Source organism: Rhinoraja longicauda, chromosome 15 (genome assembly GCF_053455715.1).
Source record: "Rhinoraja longicauda isolate Sanriku21f chromosome 15, sRhiLon1.1, whole genome shotgun sequence".
NCBI classification, from domain to species: Eukaryota; Metazoa; Chordata; class Chondrichthyes; order Rajiformes; family Arhynchobatidae; genus Rhinoraja; species Rhinoraja longicauda.
Window position 1 is genome coordinate 26430641 of NC_135967.1, and position 27739 is coordinate 26458379.

At 41.1% G+C, this 27739-nt stretch overlaps 1 protein-coding gene across 5 annotated transcripts in view; it reads left to right on the forward strand.

Moving 5' to 3' along the window:
• drp2 (dystrophin related protein 2) overlaps positions 1-27739 on the forward strand; it is a 299384-nt gene that overhangs the window by 203900 nt on the left and 67745 nt on the right. For 4 of the 5 annotated variants that reach the window (XM_078412317.1, XM_078412319.1, XM_078412320.1 and 1 more), the window contains 4 exons: positions 13750-13899; positions 18962-19118; positions 21772-21889; positions 22668-22936. In XM_078412317.1, coding sequence (XP_078268443.1) covers positions 13853-13899; positions 18962-19118; positions 21772-21889; positions 22668-22936 — 591 coding nt within the window. In that variant the 5' untranslated portion in view covers positions 13750-13852. Of the gene's footprint in view, positions 1-13749; positions 13900-18961; positions 19119-21771; positions 21890-22667; positions 22937-27739 lie in introns of those variants that run through there. The other variant, XM_078412321.1, reaches the window with a different exon arrangement.

Consider the following 27739-nt stretch of genomic DNA (forward strand, 5'->3'; position numbering starts at 1 on the left):
TTCCTCGTCTCACACCAAGCAAACCTATGCTTACATATTGATTGATTTATCTGAAAAAATAATAGTTTTATTATATAGCAGTCCAGTAGACATGCTAAGACTACACTCAATGCTGTAATATAAGTTTATGCCATGGAGCGGCAAGTAGCGCAGGAAAATAACTGCAGATGCTGGTACAACTCGAAGGTATCACAAAATGTTGGAGTAACTCAGCAGGTCAGGCAGCTTCTAGGAGAGAGGGAATGGGTGACGTTTCAGGTCGAGACCCTTCTTCAGAAGAAGGGTCTCGACCCGAAACGTCACCCATTCCCTCTTTCCTAGATGCTGCCTGACCTGCTGAGTTACTCCAGCATTTTGTGATACCTTCGATAAGGGTATGCAATGATTAATAACACTTAAGGTACCTTTAGGTTTATGAATGGGAGGTCTTCCATTATCATAATCATAATCATAATCATACTTTATTAGCCAAGTATGTTTTGCAACATACGAAGAATTTGATTTGCCATACAATCATACCAATAAAAAGCAACAAGACACACAAAATACATTTTAACATGAACATCCACCACAGTGACTCCTCCACATTCCTCACTGTGATGGAAAGCGGAAAAACGTTCAATCTCTTCCCTTCTTTGTTCCCTTGTGGTCAGGGGCCTCCAGCCTTCCGTTGACTGGGCGATCTTGGCTCCCGTAGCCGGTGGTTGGGCCCTCCTCGTCGGGGCGATCAAGCCCCCACATCGGGGGGACCTCAGCTCCCCCACGCCGGGCGATCATACCCCAGATCGGGGCTGGTCGAACCTCTTGCAACTTTGGAGCTTCCCAACATCAGTCTCTACCTGAGACTGCGAGCTCCTCGATGTTGAAATCTACAGGCTGCTGTTGGAGCGTCGATCCCAGGCAAGGGATTGCAGGCTCCGATGGTAAGTCCACGGCCCCGCGGTGGGGCTCAAAGTCAGTCTCGAGCAAGGCCGCCAACTCCATGATGTTGGGTCGCAGAGCGACCAGAGATACGATCCGGAAAATAATCGTATCTCCGGCAAGGTTAAAAGTTTCTCCCTCCCCCCCTTCTACCCCCCCCCCCCCCCCCACATAAAATAAACCAGAGAACATTAACACAAACTTTTTAAAACACACTAAAAATAACAAAAAAGACAAAAAGACAGACAGACCATTGGCGAGGCTGCCATCACTGACGGCGCCACTCGGTGGAATAATTAATAACACTTAATGTACCTTTAGGTTTATGAATGGGAGGTCTTCCATTACTTTAGCCTTGTTATCAGAACATTATAACAAGAGAAAATCTATTTACCAATAAGTTGCTAAGAATTATATATTTTTACTTAAAGCAAGGAATATAAATGGTAACCATATAACATCAAATAAATATCATGTATTATATGCATTACTTATATCAGCATTTGTATATACAGATTACAAGCACATTTAAGATTGAGTTTGTTTGGGCACAGGTTTTTTCCAGTGATTTTGGTCTTGGTACAAACAAGAACATTAGCGATGCATCTCATGGAGTATTAAAGTAATCACTGCAAATGATTCCAGTAATGGGAGTGAACCAGTGGAAATGTTGTACTTAGATTTTCAGAAGGCTTTTGGTTAGATCCTATTCAGGAGGTTAGAGCAGAGATGATTGGTGTTAAAATACTAGTGTGGATTAAGAGTTGGTTAAATAGATAGAAAATAAAGAGTAAGAGTAAACGGGCCATTCTCAGGGTGGGAGACTGTTTCCCTCCATACCTGGAGTGCTGTTTATAATTTTGGTGCCCTTACCAAACCAAAGCAAAAGGTAGATCTGCTATAGAATTAGTGTAGTGAAGACTTGCCACTGTTTCCTGAAATGGCAGGTCTGCCAATGACAATAGACAATAGACAATAGGTGCAGGAGTAGGCCATTCAGCCCTTCGAGCCAGCACCGCCATTCAATGCGATCATGGCTGATCACTCTCCATCAGTACCCCGTTCCTGCCTTCTCCCCATACCCCCTCACTCCGCTAAACTTAAGAGCTCTATCCAGCTCTCTCTTGAAAGCATCCAACGAACTGGCCTCCACTGCCTTCTGAGGCAGAGAATTCCACACCTTCACCACTCTCTGACTGAAAAAGTTCTTCCTCATCTCCGTTCTAAATGGCCTACCCCTTATTCTTAAACTGTGGCCCCTTGTTCTGGACTCCCCCAACATTGGGAACATGTTTCCTGCCTCTAATGTGTCCAATCCCCTAATTATCTTATAGGTTTCAATAAGATCCCCCCTCATCCTTCTAAATTCCAGTGTATACAAGCCCAATCGCTCCAGCCTTTCAACATACGACAGTCCCGCCATTCCGGGAATTAACCTAGTGAACCTACGCTGCACGCCCTCCATAGCAAGAATATCCTTCCTCAAATTTGGAGACCAAAACTGCACACAGTACTCCAGGTGCGGTCTCACCAGGGCCCGGTACAACTGTAGAAGGACCTCTTTGCTCCTATACTCAACTCCTCTTGTTACGAAGGCCAACATTCCATTGGCTTTCTTCACTGCCTGCTGTACCTGCATGCTTCCTTTCATTGACTGATGCACTAGGACACCCAGATCTCGTTGAACTCCCCCTCCTCCTAACTTGACACCATTCAGATAATAATCTGCTTTTCTATTCTTACTTCCAAAGTGAATAACCTCACACTTATCTACATTAAACTGCATCTGCCATGTATCCGCCCACTCAAACAACCTGTCCAAGTCACCCTGCAGCCTTATTGCATCTTCCTCACAATTCACACTACCCCCCAGCTTAGTATCATCTGCAAATTTGCTAATGGTACTTTTAATCCCTTCGTCTAAGTCATTAATGTATATCGTAAATAGCTGGGGTCCCAGCACCGAACCTTGCGGTACCCCACTGGTCACTGCCTCCCATTCCGAAAGGGACCCATTTATCCCCACTCTTTGCTTTCTGTCTGTCAACCAATTTTCTATCCATATCAATACCCTACCCCCAATACCATGTGCCCTAATTTTGCCCACTAATCTCCTGTGTGGGACCTTGTCGAAGGCTTTCTGAAAGTCGAGGTACATCACATCCACTGACTCTCCCCTGTCAATTTTCCTAGTTACATCCTCAAAAAATTCCAGTAGATTTGTCAAGCATGATTTCCCCTTCGTAAATCCATGCTGACTCGGAATGATCCCGTTACTGTTATCCAAATGCTCAGCAATTTCGTCTTTTATAATTGACTCAAGCATCTTCCCCACCACTGATGTCAGACTAACTGGTCTATAATTACCCGTTTTCTCTCTCCCTCCTTTCTTAAAAAGTGGGGTAACATTTGCTATCCTCCAATCCACCGGAACTGATCCTGAATCTATAGAACATTGAAAAATGATCTCCAATGCTTCCACTATTTCTAGAGCCACCTCCTTAAGTACCCTGGGATGCAGACCATCAGGCCCTGGGGATTTATCAGCCTTCAGTCCCATCAGTCTACCCAAAACCATTTCCTGCCTAATGTGGATTTCCTTCAGTTCCTCCATCACCCTAGGTTCTCCGGCCCCTAGAACATTTGGGAGATTGTGTGTATCTTCCTCAGTGAAGACAGATCCAAAGTAACGGTTTAACTCGTCTGCCATTTCTTTGTTCCCCATAATAAATTCCCCTGTTTCTGTCTTCAAGGGACCCACATTTGCCTTGACTATTTTTTTCCTCTTCACGTACCTAAAAAAACTTTTGCTATCCTCCTTTATATTATTGGCTAGTTTACCCTCGTACCTCATCTTTTCTCCCCGTATTGCCTTTTTAGTTAACTTTTGTTGCTCTTTAAAAGAGTCCCAATCCTCTGTCTTCCCACTCTTCTTTGCTATGTTATACTTCCTCTCCTTAATTTTTATGCTGTCCCTGACTTCCCTTGTCAGCCACAGGTGTCTCTTACTCCCCTTAGAGTCTTTCCGCTTCTTTGGAATAAATTGATCCTGCAACCTCTGCATTATTCCCAGGAATACCTGCCATTGCTGTTCTACCGTCTTCCCTGCTAGGGCCTCCTTCCAGTCAATTTTGGCCAGCTCCTGCCTCATGCCTCTGTAATCCCCTTTGCTATACTGTAATACCGACACTTCCGATTTTCCCTTCTGCCTTTCCATTTGCAGAGTAAAACTTATCATGTTGTGATCACTGCCTCCTAATGGCTCTTTTACCTCCAGTCCCCTTATCAGATCAGGATCATTACACAACACTAAATCCAGAATTGCCTTCTCCCTGGTAGGCTCCAGTACAAGCTGTTCTAAGAATCCATCTCGAAGGAGAATAGATTAGGTTAACTGAGCCTCAATATTCCAGAGATTAGAAGCACAAAAAAAGAATTATACTAAATTATTGAAGGGCCTTATTACAAATGGTACAAACATAAACTGGGTAGTCTAGAAGTAGGTGTCACAGTTAAAATAAGGGGCATAGTAAATCTTTAAATCATAGCTTGGAAACAGGCCGTTGGCCCAACTTGCCCTCACCGATCAACATGTCCCATCTACAGGTGCCTGCCTCAACTATCTCTGCTGGCAGCTCATTCCATACACCCACCATTGGGCCTCATCCATTGATTGCTTTCTAAACAGGAGTCAATGAATTTCAGGATATTAGAAGAATAAAGGTATATGGGAATAGGGCAAGGAAATGGTGCTGAATAGACAATCTTGTTCAACCGTAGACTATGATGGAAAGGCTGAATGATCTGTTCCTGCTCCTCTTTCTTAAAACATTGCTAGATCATCCGTCAAAAGAAGTCCAGTATGCAGAACATATAGGATACATCATAGAATCTTCAATGAGATAATTTCTTGCAAGAGTAATGTTTTTAGGAGCTCTATAAATATTTGAATTACTTACTGAGAATGGAGTGGAGCTGTTGTAATCCTGTTATTAAAAATAGGAATAAGTGAATGGGAAATTGCTTAAGAACATTTTATAGCATCTTGTCAAAGAGCAGCGTAAAAAAACTAACAGCATGTTTTAGAAATCTCATAAATCTACCAGATTTTTCTGAGAAGGTAACTAAATTACCAGATGATAATGTACAAAATTTAGTTAGATTTTCTGAAAGCAATTCTGTTCTTAAGATCTATAAAGCCAAAGGCAGATTAACTTGCTGAATTAAAAATTGCTGTGACAACGTCAAATAAAATTACTGATTTTTCTTGTGTGAAGGCAATAGACAATAGACAATAGACAATAGGTGCAGGAGTAGGCCATTCAGCCCTTCGAGCCAGCACCGCCATTCAATGCGATCTTGGCTGATCACTCTCAATCAGTACCCCGTTCCTGCCTTCTCCCCATACCCCCTCACTCCGCTATCCTTAAGAGCTCTATCCAGCTCTCTCTTGAAAGCATCCAACGAACTGGTCTCCACTGCCTTCTGAGTAGTAGCTTAAGGAATGGGAGTGAAAGGGTAATTTTCCAATGTTGCTCTTTGTGGAAGGAAACTTTATCCAATTACAAGTGTGCATGATTTTCTGATCTTTCATGTAATCTGTTGGAAGATACTGCACAGCATTCAGAGATATTTCTGTCAAGTACTGCCACTGGGGAAGATTTCCCAACAGAATTGTGGAGCCGAACAAAAACCCTACAGATTTTGAATGCAGCTAATTTTTAAGTTGGCACGAGAACAAAGACAGTTGTTTACTGCCAAAGGTGGAAAAGGATGAAATGTTTGTTTGACAAAATGTCCGAGTAATGCAAACACTATATTAAAAAGACTGCAAATGTTCAGATATCGAAGTGGAGGCTATTTAATTATAAATCAAGATAGATCATTTTAAACCTGAAACATTACATCTGGGATATCTTGTGTAATTTTAATGTTCCCTGTCTTTGAAGTGATATTATTGCACTGGAGTAGGTTCAGATAAAATCAAGAAAGAGATTCTGGGACTTTGAACTTTTCAGTTATAAATATTAGCTAATGTAATTGATCGAACTACGGAACATGAAATTACCCAACTTCAAGGAAAGCTGGAAATGACAAGAAATATAGATCTCAATAACTTTTCCTAATGTAGCAGCACTAACCCAGCATCCATGAGCACACATATTGCAATGCAACGCTAGCTTATCTTATCACTTTTGGACATTCCAGTTGCTTCGACTGTGATCTGCTGGGATGCTTAAAGATCAGGGCTGGGATATGTAGTTTCAGTGACTCCTCAAGGCCATGAATTCACTTAAAGCAGCCCAGCTGCATATTACAGGAAATATGTGAAGATAAAACCACACTGTTTAGTAAAAAAAAAAGCCTCAGGGACCCTATAATGAAAGATGGCTCTTATGGAGTGAGACTACTAAATACGGCACAGAGATCTGAGAGTCTTAGCACATGAAACACAAAATATTAGCATACAGCAAGAAACTCTAAAAGCAAATGCAATATTGTTTTTTGTTTCAAAGGGTATGGAACATGAAAAGAAAGAAGTTTTGAAATTGTGTTGTACGTTTTATTTTACTTTGTAACGAATGAATGATATACTTACAATGGAGAAAGCGATGAGAAGGTTGACCAATTTGAATCTGGAATGAAAGTGTTGACATTTGAAGAAGTTTGATGCACACTTACTGCAGTTTACAACAATGAGAAGATGCTTTGCCTGCCGGCTTATCAAGAAAAGTTTCCAAATAAGAGGTTACCCATTAATGACAGAGCTGATAAGGTCTTTCTTCTGTCAGAATTGTGAGCTATAGAATTCTCTGTGACGGAGTGCCGTGCAGCCAGAATCATTGAATGTATTTAAGGAGGAAATTGGCAAGACATTAGAAATAGAAGGGAGCGAAACAAATGTGGTGGTGAGGATAAGGTCAGGCCAGATGTGATTTTATGGTGGTGGGATGGTTTATAGGTGGTGATATACGATTGGCATACCCTTGGCTTCTATTTCTTATCTTCTTATGGTAATAACTATTTCTGGCTCATTTTACTCACCCTGGAAATTCAGTTAAGTGCTTCCTGGTGTGTGTTTTCTCTTAGCATCTGATGTATTTACAAAATACATCAAGTGATATCACTAGCTGTGCAATACTCATTCCAAAGGGGAAATTATTCCAAATGCTCTAGTCAATTACCATCATTGATCAGTCCCGGTTTAGGAGATAGTTTTGGGATCTCACTACAATATGTCCAATATTTAAATTTTAATCTTCTGCGTGTGTCCCCATCAGTAAATCAACCCACAGCGATCTCACCACATCCCTCCACCATCTCCCATTAACCTTGAGCTGTGTGAATCCTGATCAACTAACTCTCCAGTATTCCCAACCATGAATCCTTCAAGGCCCTAATGATCACCAATCCCTGCCTGGTGAATCCTCACACCTTCCCCCTCCCACCCCCCCCCCCCCCCCCCCCACCTTCCCCATCTCCTAGCCCCCATCCTGATCACAAACCAAGCTCAGTGGAGGTCTGTAATGACTCAGCACCTATTATCCACCAACACCCCCAAATACTCATCTCTCATCCTACTCCCAGCGCTCATCCTGATCATTGCTTTGATCCAACTGCCCATTAAGTCTATCTATGCCTTCACTCAGAACCCAATCAAATCTCAGACTGGTTCATCCCTCTTCCTCATAACCCAGAATCCAGCCTCAGTCCCAGAATAGACATGGCTTAGATTCGTTTATTAATATCACGGGCACCGAGCTACAGTGTAAAGCTTTTGTTTGCGTGCTATCCAGTCAAAGAAAAGATTATACATAAATACCATCAAGCCGACCACAGTGCAAAGATAAAGGATAAAGAATACAACATTTAGTGGAAAGATATTACATTGAAGCCCAATGAAGTCCGATTAAAGACAGTTCAAACGTCACCAATGAGATAGATGGGAGATCAAGTTCGCACTCTTGCTGATGAGAGCTAGAGTGCGGACCTGATAACAGCTGGGGAGAAATTGTTCCTGAATCTGGAGGTATGCATTTTCAAACTTCTGTACTTTCTGGCTGAAGGGAGAGGGGAGAAGAGGAAATGACTGGGATGAGACTGGTCTTTGATTTATACTGGTAGCCTTGCCGCGACCTTGCCGTAAAGTGTAAATGGAGTCAATGGAAGGGAGGTTGGTTGGTGTGATGGTCTGGGCTACGTCCAGAACTCTCTGCAATTTCTTGCTGTCTTAAATTGAGCTGTTCATAAACCAGGCTGCGATGCATACCGAAAAGATGCTTTCTACAGAGCTTCGGTAGAAGTTGGTGAGGGTTGTTGGGGACATATTGAACACCTCAAGCCTTCTGAGGAAGTAGATGCATTGGTGTGTTTTCTTGGCCCTCTCTTTGATGTGGCTATTCCTGGACAAATTGTTGGTGTTATTTATTTGTCGAAGTTATCGACCATCTCTATTTCAGCATCATCAATGTATTCCAGGGTATGAGTACCGCTTCGCTTCCTGCAGTCGATCACTATCTCCTTTGTCTTGCTGACATTGAGGGAGAGATTGCTGTCTTGGCACCATGTTATAAGGTTCTCAATCTCCTTCCTGTATTCGGTTTATCATTATTCCATATCCGGCCCACCACAGTGGTGTCATCTGCAAACTTGTAGATTGAGTTGGATTGGTATTTGGCTGTGAGTTTATATGGAATATGTAGGAGGCTGAGAATGCATCCTCGTGGGGCACCAGTGTTGAGAATTATCATGACAGATGATTTGTCACCTGTCCTCATTCATTGTGATTTGTGAGTCAGGAAGTTGTGGATCCAGTTGCAGAGAGGAATGCTGACTCCAAGTTCCATGAGTTTGGCTGGGATAATGGTATTGAAAGCAGAGCTATGGTCGATGAGTAGGAATTTGATGTAGGTGTCCTTCTTAACCAGTGTTCCAGGGATGGGTGTAGGGCCAGGGAGATGGCATCAGCTGTGGACCTGTTGCAGCAGTGGATCAAGGCTGCTTGGTAGGCAGGAGTTAATGTGTGCCATAACAGCCTCTCAAAGCGCTTCATGATGGTGAATGTCAAGGCCACTGGAAAGTCATCAATAAGGTATGAGATCTTGGTTTTCTTTGGCACTGAGATGAGAGTAGTCTTCTTGACGCAGTTAGAAACCTCAGAACAGAGTAGGGAGAGGTTAAAAATGTCTGTGAATACTCGCACTAGTTGGTTTGTGCAGGTCCAAAGGACGTGGCCAGGGACTCCATCCAGGCCAGTTGCTTTCTGTGAGTTGACCCTTAGTAAGGCCAATCTTACTTCTGCAACAGTGACCGTGGGAACAGGCACACTCAAGTATGTTGGGACATTCATGTACAATAAACAATAAACGCTCCAGGGTTTCAGATGTGGCAGAAGCTCACAACCAGGGAGGACACCTACAACGATGAACCACAATTTCTAAACTGAATGGTTTTAAGTTTCTGGGTCAAATTATTTTTACTGTCACTTAAATGCAGAGATTATTTTGTTCCCCATATTATGGACATTGCCAGCAGAACAAAACAGCACTGGAGCCAAACATAAAACTATATCTTACCCAGTCCATTTACCAGAGCAAAACCACTTCTGTGGAATATTCTTGAGCCCCAAATATATAAAGCATTTTGATTTAGAACAAACCAGATACTTTTAAAACCAGGCACAAATGATCAAGGACTCTGAAATATTGCCATTCTACTTTGGTACTTGGCATGAAAATGAAGTGGTTAGAGATTTTAAAAAAGAGTAGATTGTAATGATAGATTGTTATTCCAAATATTTGCTTGATTATCTTTGTGGTTTAGGACAAAGTTCACCAAGTTTCTATTTTTGGAGATTTACATGTTCATACTCACACCCCACATTAAGGAAGCAAGGGTCAATTAGAGAACAAATTGTACAAGGTTCAGACAAGGAGCAGGCCAAATATGCATTAAGTACTTTATTTTTCTGGTTGTGGTTATCATTTGCTTTTAAATCAATATTGACAAATACTTGATGCAAAGTAAATCGTATTGCAAATGACAGCACTCCATCTATTGACAGACTGATGGAACCAGCTGCAGAGATTGTCTGCCAGAGATGCAAGTGGTGTTAATGACAGATGGTTCACCCCAGGACTGAACAAATTACCAATTATGCCAGTGCTTCCAGGAGCACTTTATAAATTCAGTCCGCTTTGCATAATCTCCATACCCCACTGACCAAACACATAACAGTGTAATACAATGCTGGCCATATTTTTCCTCTGAAGATAAATGAGTGCAGTTAATTGTCAGATTTATTGTATGCATTCGTTTAAAAAAATATAGACTCCACTGGCAAGGTCAGCATTTCTTCCCCAGACCGTGTTGGTCTTCTTAAGAAGATGGTGAACTTTCTAGGATTTAGACCAATGCCAATGAAAGAAAGATTATTGGTCTCTCTAATTTCAAGTAACCCTTGCATTCCCTCTCACTCTATCCCTTCCCCACCCTATTCATCTGCTTCTTTTATTGCTCGTATCCCCTCATTATCACCTCCTCCACAGCCAACTCCACAGCCAACTCCACAGCCAACCATTGTGGGCTCTTCGGTCATCGGTGCCAGGTCTGATCTGTTCTGTATCTTTCCATACCTCTAGTTTCCTTCTCCCCTGTCTGAAGAAGGGTCTCGACCCAAAAGAAACGTACAAAATTCTTAAGGAGTTGGACAGGCTAGATGTAGGAAGATTGTTCCCGATGTTGGGGAAGTCCAGAACAAGGGGTCACAGTTTAAGGATAAGGGGGAAATCTTTTAGGACCGAGATGAGAACGTTTTTTTTCACACAGAGAGTGGTGAATCTGTGGAATTCTCTGCCACAGAAGGTAGTTGAGGCCAGTTCATTGGCTATATTTAAGAGGGAGTTAGATGTGGCCCTTGTGGCTAAAGGGATCAGGGGGTATGGAGAGAAGGCAGGTACGGGATACTGAGTTGGATGATCAGCCATGATCATATTGCATGGCGGTGCAGGCTCGAAGGGCCGAATGGCCTACTCCTGCACCTATTTTCTATGTTTCTATGTTTCTAAAACATTACCTATTCCTTTTCTCCAGAGATGCTGCCTGACCCGTTGAGTCACTCTTGCATTTTGTGTCTATCCCCAGTGTATTTCCAAGTCAGGATTGAGTGCAAATTGGAGAGGTGCAATCCCAGACATCGACTGGCCTTTTTTCTTTTTGGTCATAGAGATTGTGTATTTAGGAGCTGTTGTGGAAGAAGGCGAGGTAGAAAATAGCAATGCAAAATTTGTAAATGCAAAATTGAAGATTAAATTTCAATTAACCTTTTAAATTGCTTATTGTACCACCATGCTAACTTATGTTTTGTGGATTAGAATCCTCAGATTCCATTCCACTACTTTTGTAGTCTTACTTATTTTAAATATTAATGTCTGTCTTTCCACAATAGATAACCTCACATTTTGCCACATTAGGCTTCATCTGCCAACCTCTTTCTTACTCTCTTAACATATATTCCTTTGCTGGCTCTTTGTGTCCCTTCCAATCTCATTAACACATCTATCTTTGTAGCAACACCAGATTTGGCCGCTGCCGGTGCTGATCCTTGTAGCATCCACTTGTTATCAGTTATTCAAAGTGATTATATAGAATGGCTGCTGTTTCTCTGTCTCCCATTATTACTTCTCATTCCATAAAAAAAGCAATGTTTACTTTTGCTGCTCTCTTCCCTTTTATATTCCTGTGGAAGCTCTTACTGTTTGAAACCCTTCTTCAGACTGAGAGATTCCCTCCCCTCCTGACTCTCAGTCTGAAGAGGAGTTTTGACCCGAAAGGTCACCTATTCCTTTTCTCCAGAGATGCTGCCTGACCCGCTGAGTTACTCCAGCATTTTGTGTCCATCTTCAGTGTAAACCAGCATCTGTAGTTCCTTCCTCCACCTTGAGGATATTGGTCTTGTTCTTGCTGATGTGCAACTCATCTGGATTATGGAGGTTCCACCACACACAGAAATAGTCAACTTCCTCAGCCCTCCCTTCTACATCATTTCTTCAACTACTCACTCATGTCCTCTATCTGTATTCACTTGCATATGACTCTGGTAGTAAATAGGAAACCAGACCTTTGAGATCTTGCTTTTTAACTTATTTTCTGTCTCACTAAACTTCATCAAGTCTTTCTACCTTTTTTCCACAAGAAGGGTGAATTCCAATTTCTAGGAATTGCATTCAAACGTTTCTGAATATATATTGTTTCTGGATTCAGCTGTTGCAATTTTGTGCTTTTTAAAAGAACAGGTACTAACGTCACAAAGTTGTCATGAAAATCAGTTATGGCTGACATGATTTTTAAATGAATTATTTTACTAAACTATTGTCACAGATTTATTTGAGGCAGAATATTGCACCTGACTCTACTGCACCCATACATTCCACTTTTGGTTTGATATTCGTTATGTATAAACAGCACCAGGAATATTAAATACTAGGAGGCAAACTGTATCATCAAGTTGATTGAATTTCTATTCTCAGAGCTCCATTAAATTACAACATTATTATGTCCACTTTGGGCCCATGGAAAACCAAGGATCGGTCCAAATGAGGAGAACGTTACAATAAATAATTCAGCTTCAAATATATCTCAAAGTGGATCCTTATGACAAAATCTCATTAGATATTTAATAAATTGAAAAAGTAAGGCAGAACAAAAAACAAACTGCCTGAGTAACTCAGTGAGCCAGACAGCATCAATGGAGGCAGTGGACAGACAACATTTTGGGTTGGGGCCTTCCTTCAGACAATCATTTTTGTTAAAGACTCCTGCATCTGCAGTCTCTTGTGCCTCCATAGTAATTCCAGAACTGTTCAAATAATTGCACAAACATTAGAAATAACATAAACCAATATTTTCTTCCATGTACCTAGAAAACATAATGGACAGGACAAATTAGAGGTTGCAATGGTGCTACTAAGGACCTGGCTTTCCAGAAGGATCAGATTAAATAGGTCAAAGGACCTTCTTTACGTATCTAAGGCCAAGATTTTAACCTAAACAGATGCAATAGCAGTTACTAGACTACAATATCATGCCTATTTTACATGCATTCTTGGCAACAAATAAAGTATTTTATTACAAGAGTTGCTTCCAATTTGGAAGAATGCATGTAAAATAGACATGACATTTTAGTCTAGTAACTGCTATTTCTACATTTTTGCTTATTCATTACAACCTAACAAACATTATTTCTTGTAAGTAACGCAGTTTTTTGCACAAGTCTGTAATAGCCAATACTTTCATCATAGAGCCCATGCTGCTGCCTTTAACTGATTATCTTGCCTAATCTCCATGCTATTTGTTAAATTGCAAATTTCTTGTTCATCAACCATCAAGCCCTCACACTAGTGGACACTCATTGTTGTCACATCTCTGCATTATGTTTCGAGCAAACTGCACAACTGTTGTGCCTTTGCATCTTAATTACTCAACTCTGTTATTTTATAGTCGTTTACGGCTGGGTAATAAATGTTATGGCATTATCATGGGTGTAAGTAAAACTAAAAATACCCAGCAGATCAAACAGTAGAAAAACCAAGCTCTCAGTAACAAAATCATAGTTTTATATTAAAAAACTCCACTCATTTCATGCTGTTTTACAAATTGTTCAAAAATAACATAGAAGAGATTTTCATTCCCTTTTGCCAAAAGGCATAAATACAACTCATAATTTATTGAATATGAATACCCAAACTAATCATGGCTCAACACAACTCAATTGCTTGAAATGTTCAAAGTAATTATTTTAATAAGTTTTTATTTGATTTATCTTTCTAGTTACCATTGTTAATTCAGGACGCTAGGAACAAGCATGAAAACCAAACTAAGAGAACAAAAGAATTGAATCATAGTATAGACACCACATCAGCACTTTGAGGAAATGAACCTCTGCTGGAACGAGATCAAGAAGAAATCTCAAAATATCAGGTAAAATTAATTTATATTAAAACTGCTTAACATGTTTTTGCCAGGCCTTTTTGCCTGATGAGGAACAGCTTGCTCCGAGATGGCACAGAGGCACAGAACTGCAGGAGACAAATTAGCATCCCAAGCTTGGTCGAAATGATCAGTCTTTCCTTAAAATCTGCTCATGAAAAGTGAAAGTTATTGACAAGACCAACATTTATTGCTCATTCTTAGCTATCCTTGAAAGAAAATCAATGGATGTTCTCCCACTGGTTCTGCTGAAATTATTGTCATGTTGTTGATGTTGATCCTGAACATGCTTTATGACATTGATGGGGAATGTGGAGATGATGGTGTTCTTAAGCATCAGCTGCTCTCATCTAGGTCACAAAGATCACACGTTTGGGACATTCTATTGGAGAAGCTTCAGTTAGTTTTCATGTTTCAGAGTTTCCCAAGCAATTTTCCAACTTCATATGACCCCAATCAAAACAGTGGTATAATTGACTACAGAGAAAGATCGCATAAATAGAATTACAATAATCAAAGCATTTATTGACTTAGTTTAATTGATAAATGTTATCAATTATACCTAAATGAACTCCTTAATATTCATTAAAAATGCCTTGGAAACTTTTGCCTCTTGCTGAGAAAGAAGATTGGGTCTCAGATTTAAGCCGGCACCCTCAACAATACAGCTCTTTCTTGGCACTAAAGGTCCAGCATGCATTGTTATGCTCCCTTTATGGTTGAATCCCTTGTCTACAGCCATCGCCATCTTTTTCTGTTTCCTCCTTTGCAGCAGAACCTCTTGTGGTACCTCGAGTATGGCAGCTGATGGCTTCTGCTGAGAAGCCCTCATTAATATCCATAAGCATGGGGAATTCCTGCAACACCTACATTTTTTTGCTATGCCTGATGGTCACCCATACCCTTTCTGCCTCTGCCGTCTTCATCTGTGCTGTGATCAACCACTGAACTTGCTGCCATATACATCTCAGTATTGCTCATCTGCCCCAGAAAACCCATCTGTAGCTCCAGCTCAACATGGACTCATGGAGTTATACAGCATGAAAACAGGTCTTTTAGTCCAACTCAACCGTGCCAACCAAGTTGCATAATCGGCCTGGTCCCACTTGTCTGCACCTGCAAACCTGTAAATCCCTCCAAACATATCTTATTCATGTCCCTGTCCAAGTGTCTTTCAAATATCATAGTTGTACATATCCCTACTACTTCCTCTGGCAGCACATCCCATATGTACACCATCCTCTGTGTGAAAAACCTAATCCTCAGGTCTGTTTTAAATCTTTCCCCACTCACCTTAGACCTACTGCCTCTAGTTTTAGACTCCCATACCCTGGAAAGAAAACTGTGGCTATTCACCTTATCTATGCCTCCTCATGAATTTATATACCTCTATAAGGCCATTCCCCAACCTCCTGCACCTGAAGGATAAAAGACCCAGTCTACCCAACTGCTCCTTATAACTCAAAGCCTCCAGACCCGTTAACATTCTCGTAAATTGTTTTTACATCTTTTCCAGTTTAGTGACATCCTTCCTCTTGCAGGGAACCAGACCTGGACACAGTAATGTGGTTAGCCAGTTGTTACACTTCCAACACGCGTGGTCACTTTTGATACTGAAAGTGTCCCTGCTTTCCCAAAGAATACAGGAGGGAAGGGGGTCTGAGCTCTCTCTCTCTCACACAATTCCTCCTCAAAATCTCAGGACCCGTTCTTTATTTTAGCTTCAGTTTAGGTAATACTCACCTGGTCCTACTTACCATCAGCTGCCTCCTCACCATCTGATCGTAACGACTCTGACGCTGGTCTCCATGAGATGGTAAGCTCGTTTTATACTTGTTACAGTCTCCAGTGCCATGACATGCAGATCCATCTCCCCCCGCTCTGCTCCCCGCTGCCGCTGAATATTCACAGCCTTATTACTGCCGCTTCTGCTGGGATTTCTTGCAACTCTGCACACTAGGTAGATATACCTTCCTCTCTCTCTCTCTCTCTCCCTCCCACTTTCTCTTGCTCTCTCCTCTCTCCCAATTCTCTGTCACTCTCTCATACTCTTTCTCTGGGTACCATAAATTACCCTTTGGTTGAGGATAATAACCAAACAAGGGAGGTTATTGGGCTTGTGTGAGGGAAAATGTTGCAGGGTACAGCAAATGGAGAGTGTGAATGGGACAAAAGGGATTGCTCCCCTGAGGGCCAGCATCACATCGGGCTAAACAACCTCCTCTGTGAATTATAACTACTGTATATCCACCACTGCTTGCAGTCAGTCAGTGTTGGTATAGACTGCACAAAAGCCTTCTGCCACAAACCAGAAATTACAACATCCCATATTTTAGAGGATGCCTTTCGGAGAGTTGAACTAAATCATGTCCATCAGGAGGTTTCTTTGCTTGTGCCTGTGCTGCAGCGGCACAGGGTTTGCTTAATGTGGATTTCAGACGATGAAAAAAGTAAGTGTTCTTTTTCTCCCACAGCAGTTTTCTTTATCTCGACGGATGCAAAGTTCACCTAAGGAAATTGAAATCTGTTTCTCGGAGATTTGCTGAGTAAGAATAAAATCTTCGCTAGAATATTTTATAAAGAAACTTCAGGCAATTGTAATAGTCTTGAGTGAAGTCTAAGTATTTGAAAGCTTCAATAAAAATCAATTTAAATCACAAACCATTGCATTCAGCTGCCATGTAGTCAGACCGTGGAGGTGTGAGTTGATGTATTGCAGCTCAGCAATAAAAACAGGATTTAGATTCCATTTACAAAAATATTTGTTTAACTAAAATATGTACAGAAGGGAGTGAATCATAAATGCTGTGAATGGTATCTTTGACGTTTCCATTTTTTGCATGTCTAATTTAGTTCAGCACCTTGGAATTTTAATCAGAACAAAAAAAAAAAAAATATCCCAGTTTTCCTGATGCAAAAAGAAAATGTTTAATTCAGGCAACAACTAAATAGTACCTATCTCGGCAAAACCAAGTATGGTTTGATCATTGTTAACGAGTTCATACTGTCCACCCACCTCCTTTAGCAAGTGTCAGACAAAACAAAAAAGTCCTGGTTTTAATTCCCTATGAATACAGTTTCAGATAACCTCAGAGGGAACCAAATGACGGTATAATTGACCTCAGTGCCTCCTATTTGAGATTGAAAAATGCTGTTATTGACTTCACCTTTTGAAGTTAATCCCTGTGCGTCATATACTGTAGATGAAGAGAATGCAACAACACATTTAATCATCATGCACAATGTGGTTGAGGAGCCTGCAGCCAGCCTCAGAATTAACTCAGGGCTTTTCAATAGAGAGAGAAATACTGGAAGCCCACCGCAGGCTTTAGAAATGTAGCCAATCATTGAAGATTCTTGGAGTAAAAAATGTTGTGGTGGAGGGTGTAGGAGATGGGTGGGGTTGGGGCTGATAGTTACAGTGGATTCAGTCCCAGGAATAATATTTTGCTACCCCTGTGGCCAACTTGTCCATTGCAGATATGTAAAACACTAAGGTCACTAGCAAGAGAGAAATATTGGAGTAGATCGGCAGAGATTAAGCTGGACCTTTCAGTAGTGAGGTCCATTATTGGACTATACCCAAAAGGAGGTTAAAGAGCCGACTCTGTTCAGCAGAGCACCAAGAAACCTCTTCTGTACTGGGGTCTCCTCATGGGGCAATGCTGACTTTCTGGGAAAAGACACTGGAGTGACTGGATATTGAGATGTTTCAGTTTGGGACCCTTCTTCAAACAGATTGTGGGGGATGGGGGTGGAGAAAGCTAGGAGAGAAGAATGGCAGGACAATGTGTGGAAGGTAATAGATGGGCATAGGTGAGGGGGAGGGGGGGGAGAGTTGATAGGCAAGATGGTTGGAACAAAGGCCAGAGATTTTTAAAAAAGGAAGGTGTGACACAGACTGAAGAGTTGCAAGTTGTGAATGTACGGGAGTGGATTTGTGGGAGGCCAGATGTTATACATGGGAGGAGAGGGGTGGGAGAAAGAGAGGGTATGTGTGGAAGAGAGGGGAGAGGGGTTGATGTTAGAGGTTATCTACTATTGGAGAATTCAATGGTCGTACCATTTGGTTGTAATCTACCCAAGTGGAATATGAGGTGCTGTTTCTCCAGTTTGTGTGTGGTCTCACCCTGGCAATGCAGGAGGCCCAGGACAGAAAGGTCAGTGTGACTTTCTGAGATTGTTCATCTGCCTGCTGAGCCTGCACTGGATTACAGCTGGGTTAACATAAAATGAAAGTAAAAAAATCATTTGTAGGGAGAGCTTTCTATGTGACTTAATTAAATTCACATGGCACATTATTTTTAATCGTTTAATGTAAAAAAAAAGTAGCTTAATTTATTTTACAATTTTAATTCTTTAACAAGTCACAAGTGATTTTAGATGTTTGTGAATGTCAAAGACTTTCGCAGCCGGTGAGCTAGGAGTTGGGATTTCTCCAACTGCCAAAGCCATTTGTGGATGCAACCAGGCTCATGGCAGGAGTCTGTGCCTGGTCCATGGTGGAAGAGACAACATGGCAGTCCGCAGGGGGTCGTGGAGTACAAGCTCTGAATCTATTTCAATGTCTGTCGGCAGATGTCCTCACATTAGAGATCAGACATGTGACCGTAAATGCAACCAGTTTCAGTGATGGTGCTTGTTGTGTTCAGGGCAGCACGGTGGCACAGTGATAGAGTCACTGTCTTACAGTGCCAGAGACCCGGTTTCAATCCTGACCATGGGTGCTGTCTGTACGGAGTTTGCAAATTCTCTCTGTGACCGCATGGGTTTTCACCAGGTGCTCCGGTTACCTCCCACATTCCAGAGACGTTCAGGCCTCTAGGTTAATTGGTTTCTGTAAATTGACCCCAGGGTGTAAGATAAAACTAGTAGATGGCTGATCATTGGTCAGTGTGGACTCAAGGAGCTGAAGGGCCTGTTTCCACACTGTATCACTAAAGTAAAACCTGTGATTCCTGCCACCCTACTTACCCTCGCTGAAGACCGCACTATCTATTTGAAAGCTAATAATTCTGCCCCAACCCACTGCCTTCATTCTTTCTGTCGAAAGGGCTCGGCTGGAGGCGCTCTCAGATCACAGTGGAAAGCTGCAGCTGTCCTTGCAGGAGATCATTAACTGGCTGACTGTGAAAGACGAAGAGCTGTCGGAGCAGCTTCCCTTCACAGGGAACATCAGTGCAGTGCAGCGCTACAATGAATTCCACTCGGTGAGTTGCCACTGGGTTGAAGGAAACAATCAGCAGCATATCTTGCAAACTCCCATATTAACAATGGTCTCTTATACTGATTATATTTAACTTTGTCGCGTTCAAGTTACGGACGGAACCCAAACCTCTCTTAAAGAGAAGACATTCTATGTTTCTATGAATGTGTCATTTTGCCATAATAACCTAAGAAGCAAATATCAAAGTAGTGCATTTGTAACTGGTTGGCATCCGTCCATCTGAGAGGGATGATTGTGTGGCTTGATGTTGTCGTGCTTGGGTAGGGGGATATTTAATCTGTGGTCATCTGGTTGGCATCCGTCCATCTGCGGGAGGTGATGGTGTGGCTTGGTGCTGTCCTCTGTGACCAGCAAGGATGATGTGTCCTCTCCATTTGATTTGGCCACTGAGCCTGGGCAGATAAATGGGATACAGACTTGTCCAGCATCTGCGTTTCCCCTCTCGACCTAATAGGCTGATTCCAGAGGAACGGCGTGGCTGCTACGTCTGGGCGCTACTCAGTTGCAGGAGTTGCCGGAAGCCGGATCGGCACAAGGGATCAGCTGACCGTCTCTAGGGACTCCAGCTCCAGTGCCTTTGGCTTTCCTGAGCCTTACCCACAAGGTAGTGGGGTGCTATTGAACCCATAGCTGGGACCTGGTTGATGGACGCCAGGGCCTGTCCACGTGGGCCTGCACGTCGCATCTCTGGCAGCCAAAGTTCCTCCGAGATCCCCACGCAGTTTAGCCTGGGACCGGAAGTGGTCACAGTTACCATGTGTTGCCACAAGGAGTCACTGCGAGAGTCTTGATGATGCAGAGGTTATGTACTGGCAGGGGGGGAGACTTACACATTTGGCTCCCTTTTTCGCAAAAATTGCTAGCCAGCGGCATCTGGATTTATACCAGGGCACGAGACACATGCAACACCCTGTGGCTCGCGTCACCAACACACACATTTGTAACTAGATGAACAAAAGGGTGTAGATTACAGCATGGTAGCTTCCCGGAAATTTTGGTGGCTGATGCTTTTCTCATAACTGAGCAAGAAATTCCGAGATGTAGTCAATTGATCGCAGTCAGGCAGGAAAAGAGTGGAGTACAGTTCCCACAGCAAAGTTTATCACCAGCTTCATTATTGTCACCATAGATCAGAACTATATCATCTTGAAATCAACAAACAGGACTGGCAATGTTACAGTTAAGTTAATAAGGAATGACACCTAGACTTTGATTCTGTAATACATTAAATATTATTCCCCACAAAACCCATACCCAGTATCTCATATTATGCTCATTTCCTGCACATTTTATGTACTTCAGACATTTGAAAACGGTGTCATTTCAAACTCATGTCTACAAAATGGATTTCACCCATTTTTGGTGTGCTAGATGAGTCATATATTTCATCCGAACTGCAAGTCTGATGTTATTAAACAAATCGAGACATTCTCACTTTAAGAAACCACAATTGTAGCTTTCTACCATTTAGAAGAGTTGGAAGCTCATACACAACAGCTGGTTGCTGAAGCTGACAGCTGACATCTCATTCACAGGAAAGTGGGTCAGGACTGCATGTCAGCCATGCAGGTTGCCATGGAGATGAGGGAAAATGTATGAGGGGGCAGAAAATAGAGGGAGGGAGGAGGGTTAAGTGAGGAGGAGTTAATCGGGGCAGGGTGAACTTAGTGTGAGGAGACATCGAAGGGGAAAGGAGAAATAAAACAGCATGTTTTCAAGTACTGCCTGTTGTCAGAGAGAGGAAAACAGTGCAGTGGATGACAGGGCTCCTGAATGGAGTAGCATGACTGAGCCCCAAGTTGTGATCAGACAGCTGCCTTAGGGATCACCAGGGTACAGATCGCAGCTTCAAGAGCACAAATGCAATGGCCTTTGGCAGTGCTGTAGTTTTAGAAAAGGGCAGCGTGGGGCAGTCAATGTGGGCCCGTCAGTGAAAATAAAACCAACATGCCAGCAAGGATCTTTTCATTCTTTTGATTCCCGTCATACTCTGTGATATACTAGTTGTGAACAACATGGGCCATAGGGCATGAATCTGTGAGATAGAAATGCATGCCACGCACATTGATGAAGTTATCTCGTACCTAAAAGATAATGGAAAAATGACCTCAGTGTAAGGTTAAATCATGACAGGCAGTGCCAAGTCTAATTTTACCACAGGCAGTACTTGAAAACATGCAAACCCCTGTTTTATTTTCCCTGACTCCCCACAATGAGGGCTGCATGCTGCTATTTTGCCAGCTAGGAACACTGACAAAGGCCATTTCAATTGTGCCCTAGAACCTACAATCATGGCCCTATGATCCCTGTGGCAGTCACCCGGTTGACACATTAAAAACAGGCGCTATTGTTTTTTACTGATTCAATTTCTGGCTTCAGTATCATTCATCCAAGCTCCAGCCATTCCAATAGGATATCTGTTTATGAACAGGCTGCAAGTTACATTTCCTGACTAGATTACTGTTCTAATGGTTACCTAAAACAAAATGTTGTCAAGACTACACATCATTTCAAATTTACTTCCAGATTAAAGTTCAACAAACAATTATATTCTACTCAAACAATTTACTAATCTAATGTCTGAATAAGATTTCTGCTCCTAAATTTAATTTTCTTTCCACATGACTTCAATAAAGACTTTCATGGAAGATGTAAAGACTAAAGGACCATTCATATTGGCAACTTTGGAGTCGGCTCAAGCATTTCTATCCCAGCATCCTCTTGAGGAGACAGAGGAACCAACATCAGATAAAGGTCATCATGTTATCATGCTTGCCTGTGGCTTTATTTGTGCCATCATAGTATAGATATAGTAGGACCAGTGCTTTAGACAACAGCATGGATGGATGTACTGCCCTTGAACCCAAGCCATTTGTTTATTAATATCTTTGGCCATACAAATTATTTTTACTTTTGTCTTACAAATGCCAAGGGGAATAGGGCGTCCTTATTGCAATGATAAAACCACCCAAGAGAGAAATAAAATTGGGCCTCCTCTAAGATGCCTCTCACCTGTAAGCTCTAGCATCTAAATTTGACTCTAAACCTGCTTGTACTTCCTGTCAACAGTTGTGCTCCTGAAATGGGGCATTTTAACTTTTAACTTGGCAATGAAAGAATTGGATGAAGAAATAAATCTTTAAAAATTTTAACCAAATTCTAATACTGTAATAGTGAGCTTGTAGAAACAAAACAATCCAATTTTAACATTTTAATAATTGCATCATCCCTCTTTTACTCAGCTTTTATTTCCCTATAACCCTATATGTAAGCAATTGTCCATTTCTTTCACTTTCTCTGTCTTATTTTGCTCATTATTTTGGCAATTAGGTGACGGAAGTGGTAAGAACACCACAAATACATCCACAGATGTTTATGCAATATCCAAGCCCATACTCACTCTAGCCATTCTACCCCATAATCCTACTAAATTGGACTGCCAGTGGGTGATTTAGTCTCTTCCTATCCAATTTTCCTCATTAAACCAGCATCTACCTCATTCCATCTAACATATCTGAACGCCTAATTTCAGATATGTCACCAAAGCAAAGAATCCAGAACTTGAGTCGATTCATTTGGAAGCAGGCTAATGTCTCAAGTGAAATGTGGGAAAAACTGAGTGCTCGTTGCATTGACCGGCACAGGCACATCGAAAGAACAATGGAGAGACTTCTGGAGCTCCAGAATGCCATGGATGGTCTTAGTCTTGCATTGGATCAGGGGGAGGCTGTTCGAGATTCCTGGGAACCAGTGGGAGATCTCTTCATTGACTCATTACAGGAGCATATCGATGCAACTAAGGTACGGAAGTTGGTAGGTAAACATTAATGAGACAAGGAGAAATACCCTTGTCCATATTCATTATTAATTTGCTTCCTTGTACAGCTAACGGTAATACACCTGGTTGTTTTGGGGTCTGGTGAGATTGGTTAATGCATTGCATTTTTAATGCTTTGTATTTAGGAAATAGAAAATCAGCCTCTTAAACATGACCCACTCATAGGGAGCAACCTTAAATTAGTGTCCTTCATATTACCTAAAGGTAAAGTATCTGCTATCTCATAACATCTTAGAACATGTCAAAATATTTCAGTTAATCATATGTAACTTTCCAATTATAATTGATTGACAACGATTATTAAGAAAGCTATTTATTAAGAAATTCCAATTGATTGACAATTGATAAGAAAGCTAATGGCATGTTGGCCTTCATGACAAGAGGAGTTGAGTATAGGGGCAAAAAGGTCCTGCTGCAGTTGTACAGGGCCCTAGTGAGACCATACCTGGAGTACTGTGTGCAGTTTTGGTCTCCAAATTTGAGGAAGGACATTCTTGCTATTGAGGGAGTGCGGCGTAGGTTCATGAGGTTAATTCATGGAATGGCGGGACTATCATATGTTGAAAGACTGGAGCGACTGGGCTTGTATACACTGGAATTTAGAAGGATGAGAGGGAATCTTATTGAAACATATAAGATTATTAAGGGATTGGACATGCTATAGGCAGGAAACATGTTCCCAATGTTGTTCAGAACAAGGGGCCTCAGTTTAAGAATAGGGGGTAGGCCATTTAGAACGGAGATGAGGAAAAACGTTTTCACTCAGATAGTTGCAAAAGGCAGTGGAGGCCAATTCTGTGGATGCATTCAAGAGAGAGTTAGATAGAGCTCTTAATGATAGCAGAGTCAGGGGGTATGGGGAGAGGGCAGGAACAGGGTACTGATTGTGAATTATCAGCAATGATCACATTGAATGGCGGTGCTGGCTCGAAGGGCCGAATGGCCTACTCCTGCACCTATTGTCTATTGTCTAAAACATTATAAAAAATATCAATTATTGAAAATATCCAACAGATCAGATGGCTTCATATGGTAAAAAATAAATAGATATTAATTTGGTCAGAGTTGAAACTTGAAAGAGAACAAGAATGTTTGTTTGAAAAATGTTGTAGTAGCATTTATATATCTCTGGTATAAACTCTGGAGATTATTAATATTATATTTGGTATAATATCCAAAGCACTTTGCAACTGCTCAAACACTTCTGAAATGTATTCATGTCATAAGGTTATGGGAAGTGAGAGGCAATTTGCATACAACATAATCCCAATAGCCATTTGACTTTATGGATTTTGGTAAGGGATATATTTTGGCTAAGACAGTGGGAAAATGGTTATTTATTATGTCCACCTGAAAAGCAGCCCACTTTTAGCATCTCTTTCAATTTGTGCCACCTTCAAAATACAGTACTTCCCACAATCTTGTATTGAATCGTCATCTTAGATTATTGATAAGGTTAAAGCAAGCGAGATGTTGCCTGTCCCGCTGAGTTACTCCAATTGTTCATGTCTATCTTCGGCTTAAACCAGCATCTGCAGTTCCTTCCTACACAATAAGGGTTAAGGTTTGGCCACAGGACCTTCTGATTCAGCAAGTGTAGTACCAATGATCAAGTAAATACACTGATAAATAAGTTTGGTGTAATTTCACTTCCTCATCATTCAAGAGGAGGCCAATTAAGACAGAAACACCTTTTCATTCTCTTGATTCCCCCCTCTTACATGAACACTTTGTTTTTCTTTCAAGGTGTGTTCTTGTTGCAAAAGTTCTTTAGGTAGGGTTTATAGATCCTGATCAATAAAAGTGACTTTGTTGTAATGGGCAGCAATGTAATGAGGACCGCATCAGTTGTGAATAGGTCATCAGCTGTCTTGTGGGAGAATAAGTGGATTGTTTGGATACACTTATAAAGGATTTTACTGAAAGTCAACTAGAATTCTGAAATCCTTTTCTCTCACTCAAATATGCACTCCAAGAATTTTATAATGAGCCAATCAAGAGTTGTTGAATAGAGTGTTCAGTGACAGGATAGACCTATTATCCTATAAAATAACATCCTTGCATGTTTAAGTCAACCTTGTCAAGGATCATATAAGTTTGGTTATGGAATTGATCGATTGAGTTGCAGTGACAGATATTTAATTGCAACTTTCAGGATACACGGAAAGAGCCTGCTTCAATGAGAAAGACACATTCTATGGAAGGGACACATCAGCCATGATTAACTATAAAGTTAAAGACGATATCAAACTTAAATAAACATATAAATTCACAAAGCAGGACGAAAAGTTTGTCAACATATTCTTAAAAATCAAAGGATGAATTTTAAAAAAAATGTAGAGTAGCAAAACCTGATAGTGAGAGCTTCTATTGATATTTACAAAAGAAAAGTTAACAAACAGTTGGTCTTGTAGAAAGTGAGACTGGGGAGTTAATCATTTGAAATTTAAAAAGCTGGCAACTGAATTCAAACAGGCATTTTGTATTGATCTTCATTCTAGATAACACACAGCTGGGGTCCCAAAAATCAGAAAGGAAGAAGAAAATTGGGCAAATTTACAATCACCTGGAATGGTTTTGATTAAATTGTCGGCGTTATGAACTGATAAGACCCTAGATCCCGATAGATTTCATCCTGGGTTCTTAAAGAAAATGGAGAGTGAGATAGTTGGTTCCAATTGGTTCCTTTGGTTCCAATTTTCTGAAATTCCCTAAGTTCAAGAAAGGTTCCATTAGATTGGAAAGGAGCCAAGGTAATCCTTTTTCAATAAGAGAGGGAGACAGAAAGCAAAGAACCATATGTGCAGGGAAGAACTGCAGATGCTGATTTAAACCAAAGATAGACACAAAAAGCTGGAGTAATTCAGCGAGTCAGGCAGCATCTCGAAGGGTCTCGACCCGAAACGTCACCTATTCCTTTTTTCCAGAGAAGCTGTCTGACTCGCTGAGTTACTCCAGCTTTTTATGTCTATCGTAAGCCAATAAAAATAATTAGCTAAACATTTTAAATATGGAAAATACGTATTAGAAGTTATACAGTAATAAAGACTTCATAAAAGGCACGGAAAAATTCAAGGTAATAAAGCAAAGACAATTGTGAAATGGGAATCATGTTTGACTGATTTATTAGAATTATTTAAAGAATTACCATGTGATTTTAGACTTCAGAGATACAACACAGAAACAGGCCCTTCAGCACACCGAGTGCACACCAACGACCATTCCATACACTAATACTATCCTACACACTAGGGACAATTTGAAATTTTATCAAAGCCAATGAACCTACAAACCTGTACTTCTTTGGAATGTGGGAAGAAACAGGAGCACCCAGAGAAAACCCACATGGTCACAGGGAGAACATGCAAACTCCATACAGACAGCACCTATAGTCAGGATCGAACCCAGGTCTCTGGCACTGTAAGGATGTAAATTACGCAACATTGATAAAAATACAACCTTGGCCTGTCTTTGATGTAGCATCTGCTCAATTAATCCATTGCATTATGTACATTGTAAAGTTTGTTATCAGAAACCTGAACTGAATGGGAGAGAAAGGCAGTTGCTAATGATATACTCAGTGATTTTTTACAATAAATACAGGCTTTTTTGAATGCTAACAGTTATGAAAAAATAATGAGTTTTGGCAACGTTGAAAGCTGTAAAAGGGCTAGGAACCCGTGGGTGAATTAAACAGATCTTTCAAGAGAGGCAGTAAGTCCTTCCTATTTGGCAAATTAAGTAGAGTTGTTGGGGGAACCCAATGGGTCAGGGAACATCTATGGAGGAAAATGGATAGTCAATATTTTGGGTCCTTTTTATTTAGCTTACACAGTTTGAATATGTGCAGAGGAGATGAGATGATGGAGGTCAGGTAAAATCTCATAATTGTTTACAAAGATCCATGTTAACTTCTAGATTTACAAATGTTAAGATTTTCTTTTTTCAGAAGTCAGATAATATGTTTCTATGTCTATGTTTCTATGTTTCTGTAATCAGATAATTGAGAATGCTAACAGGTATACATCCTATTTAGGGTTCCAACTTTCTCCTTGGTTTGAGCATTCCTAACCACACACAAAGTCAAAGCAGGAATACCATTAGAGTATGGCGTGTAGTTCTGGTCATCCCATTACGGAAGGACATTGAATCTTTAGAAAGGGTGTTTACCAGAATTATGCCTTGATTAGTGGGAGTTAGCTACAGGGAGATGTTGGACAAACAGATTGTTCTCTCTGGAATGCTGGAGGTTACGGGGAGACATGATGGAAGTATACAAAATTATGAGAGGCACAGATAGATCAGAATCTTTTTCCCAGGATGGAAAAATCAAATACTCAAGGGCATAGCTTTACGGTGAAAGGGACAAAGTTTAAAGGAGATGTGTGGGGCAAGTTTTTCCACACAGAGGAACATGCTGCTGAGGGTGGTGGTTGGAGCAGATATTATAGTGGCATTAAGAGAATTTTAGATAGACATAAGGATATGCAGGGAATGGAGGAATATGGATTATATGCAAGCAGATAAGAGTTGGGCTTGGCATCATGTTCGGCACAGACATTGTGAGCCCTAGAGCCTGTTTTTGTACTGTACTGTTCTATATTATACCATGCAGAGCTAGCAAGAATAAATTCTCCTAGAAATCCCTGGTGATCAATACTTACTCTGAAGTGACTTTGATTATGTTGTGCACATAAAATACATTAAACCATCCTCCATTCAGTGCAATTTTCTGAGGAGATCTCTGCTTTTCATTGGCTGAAATA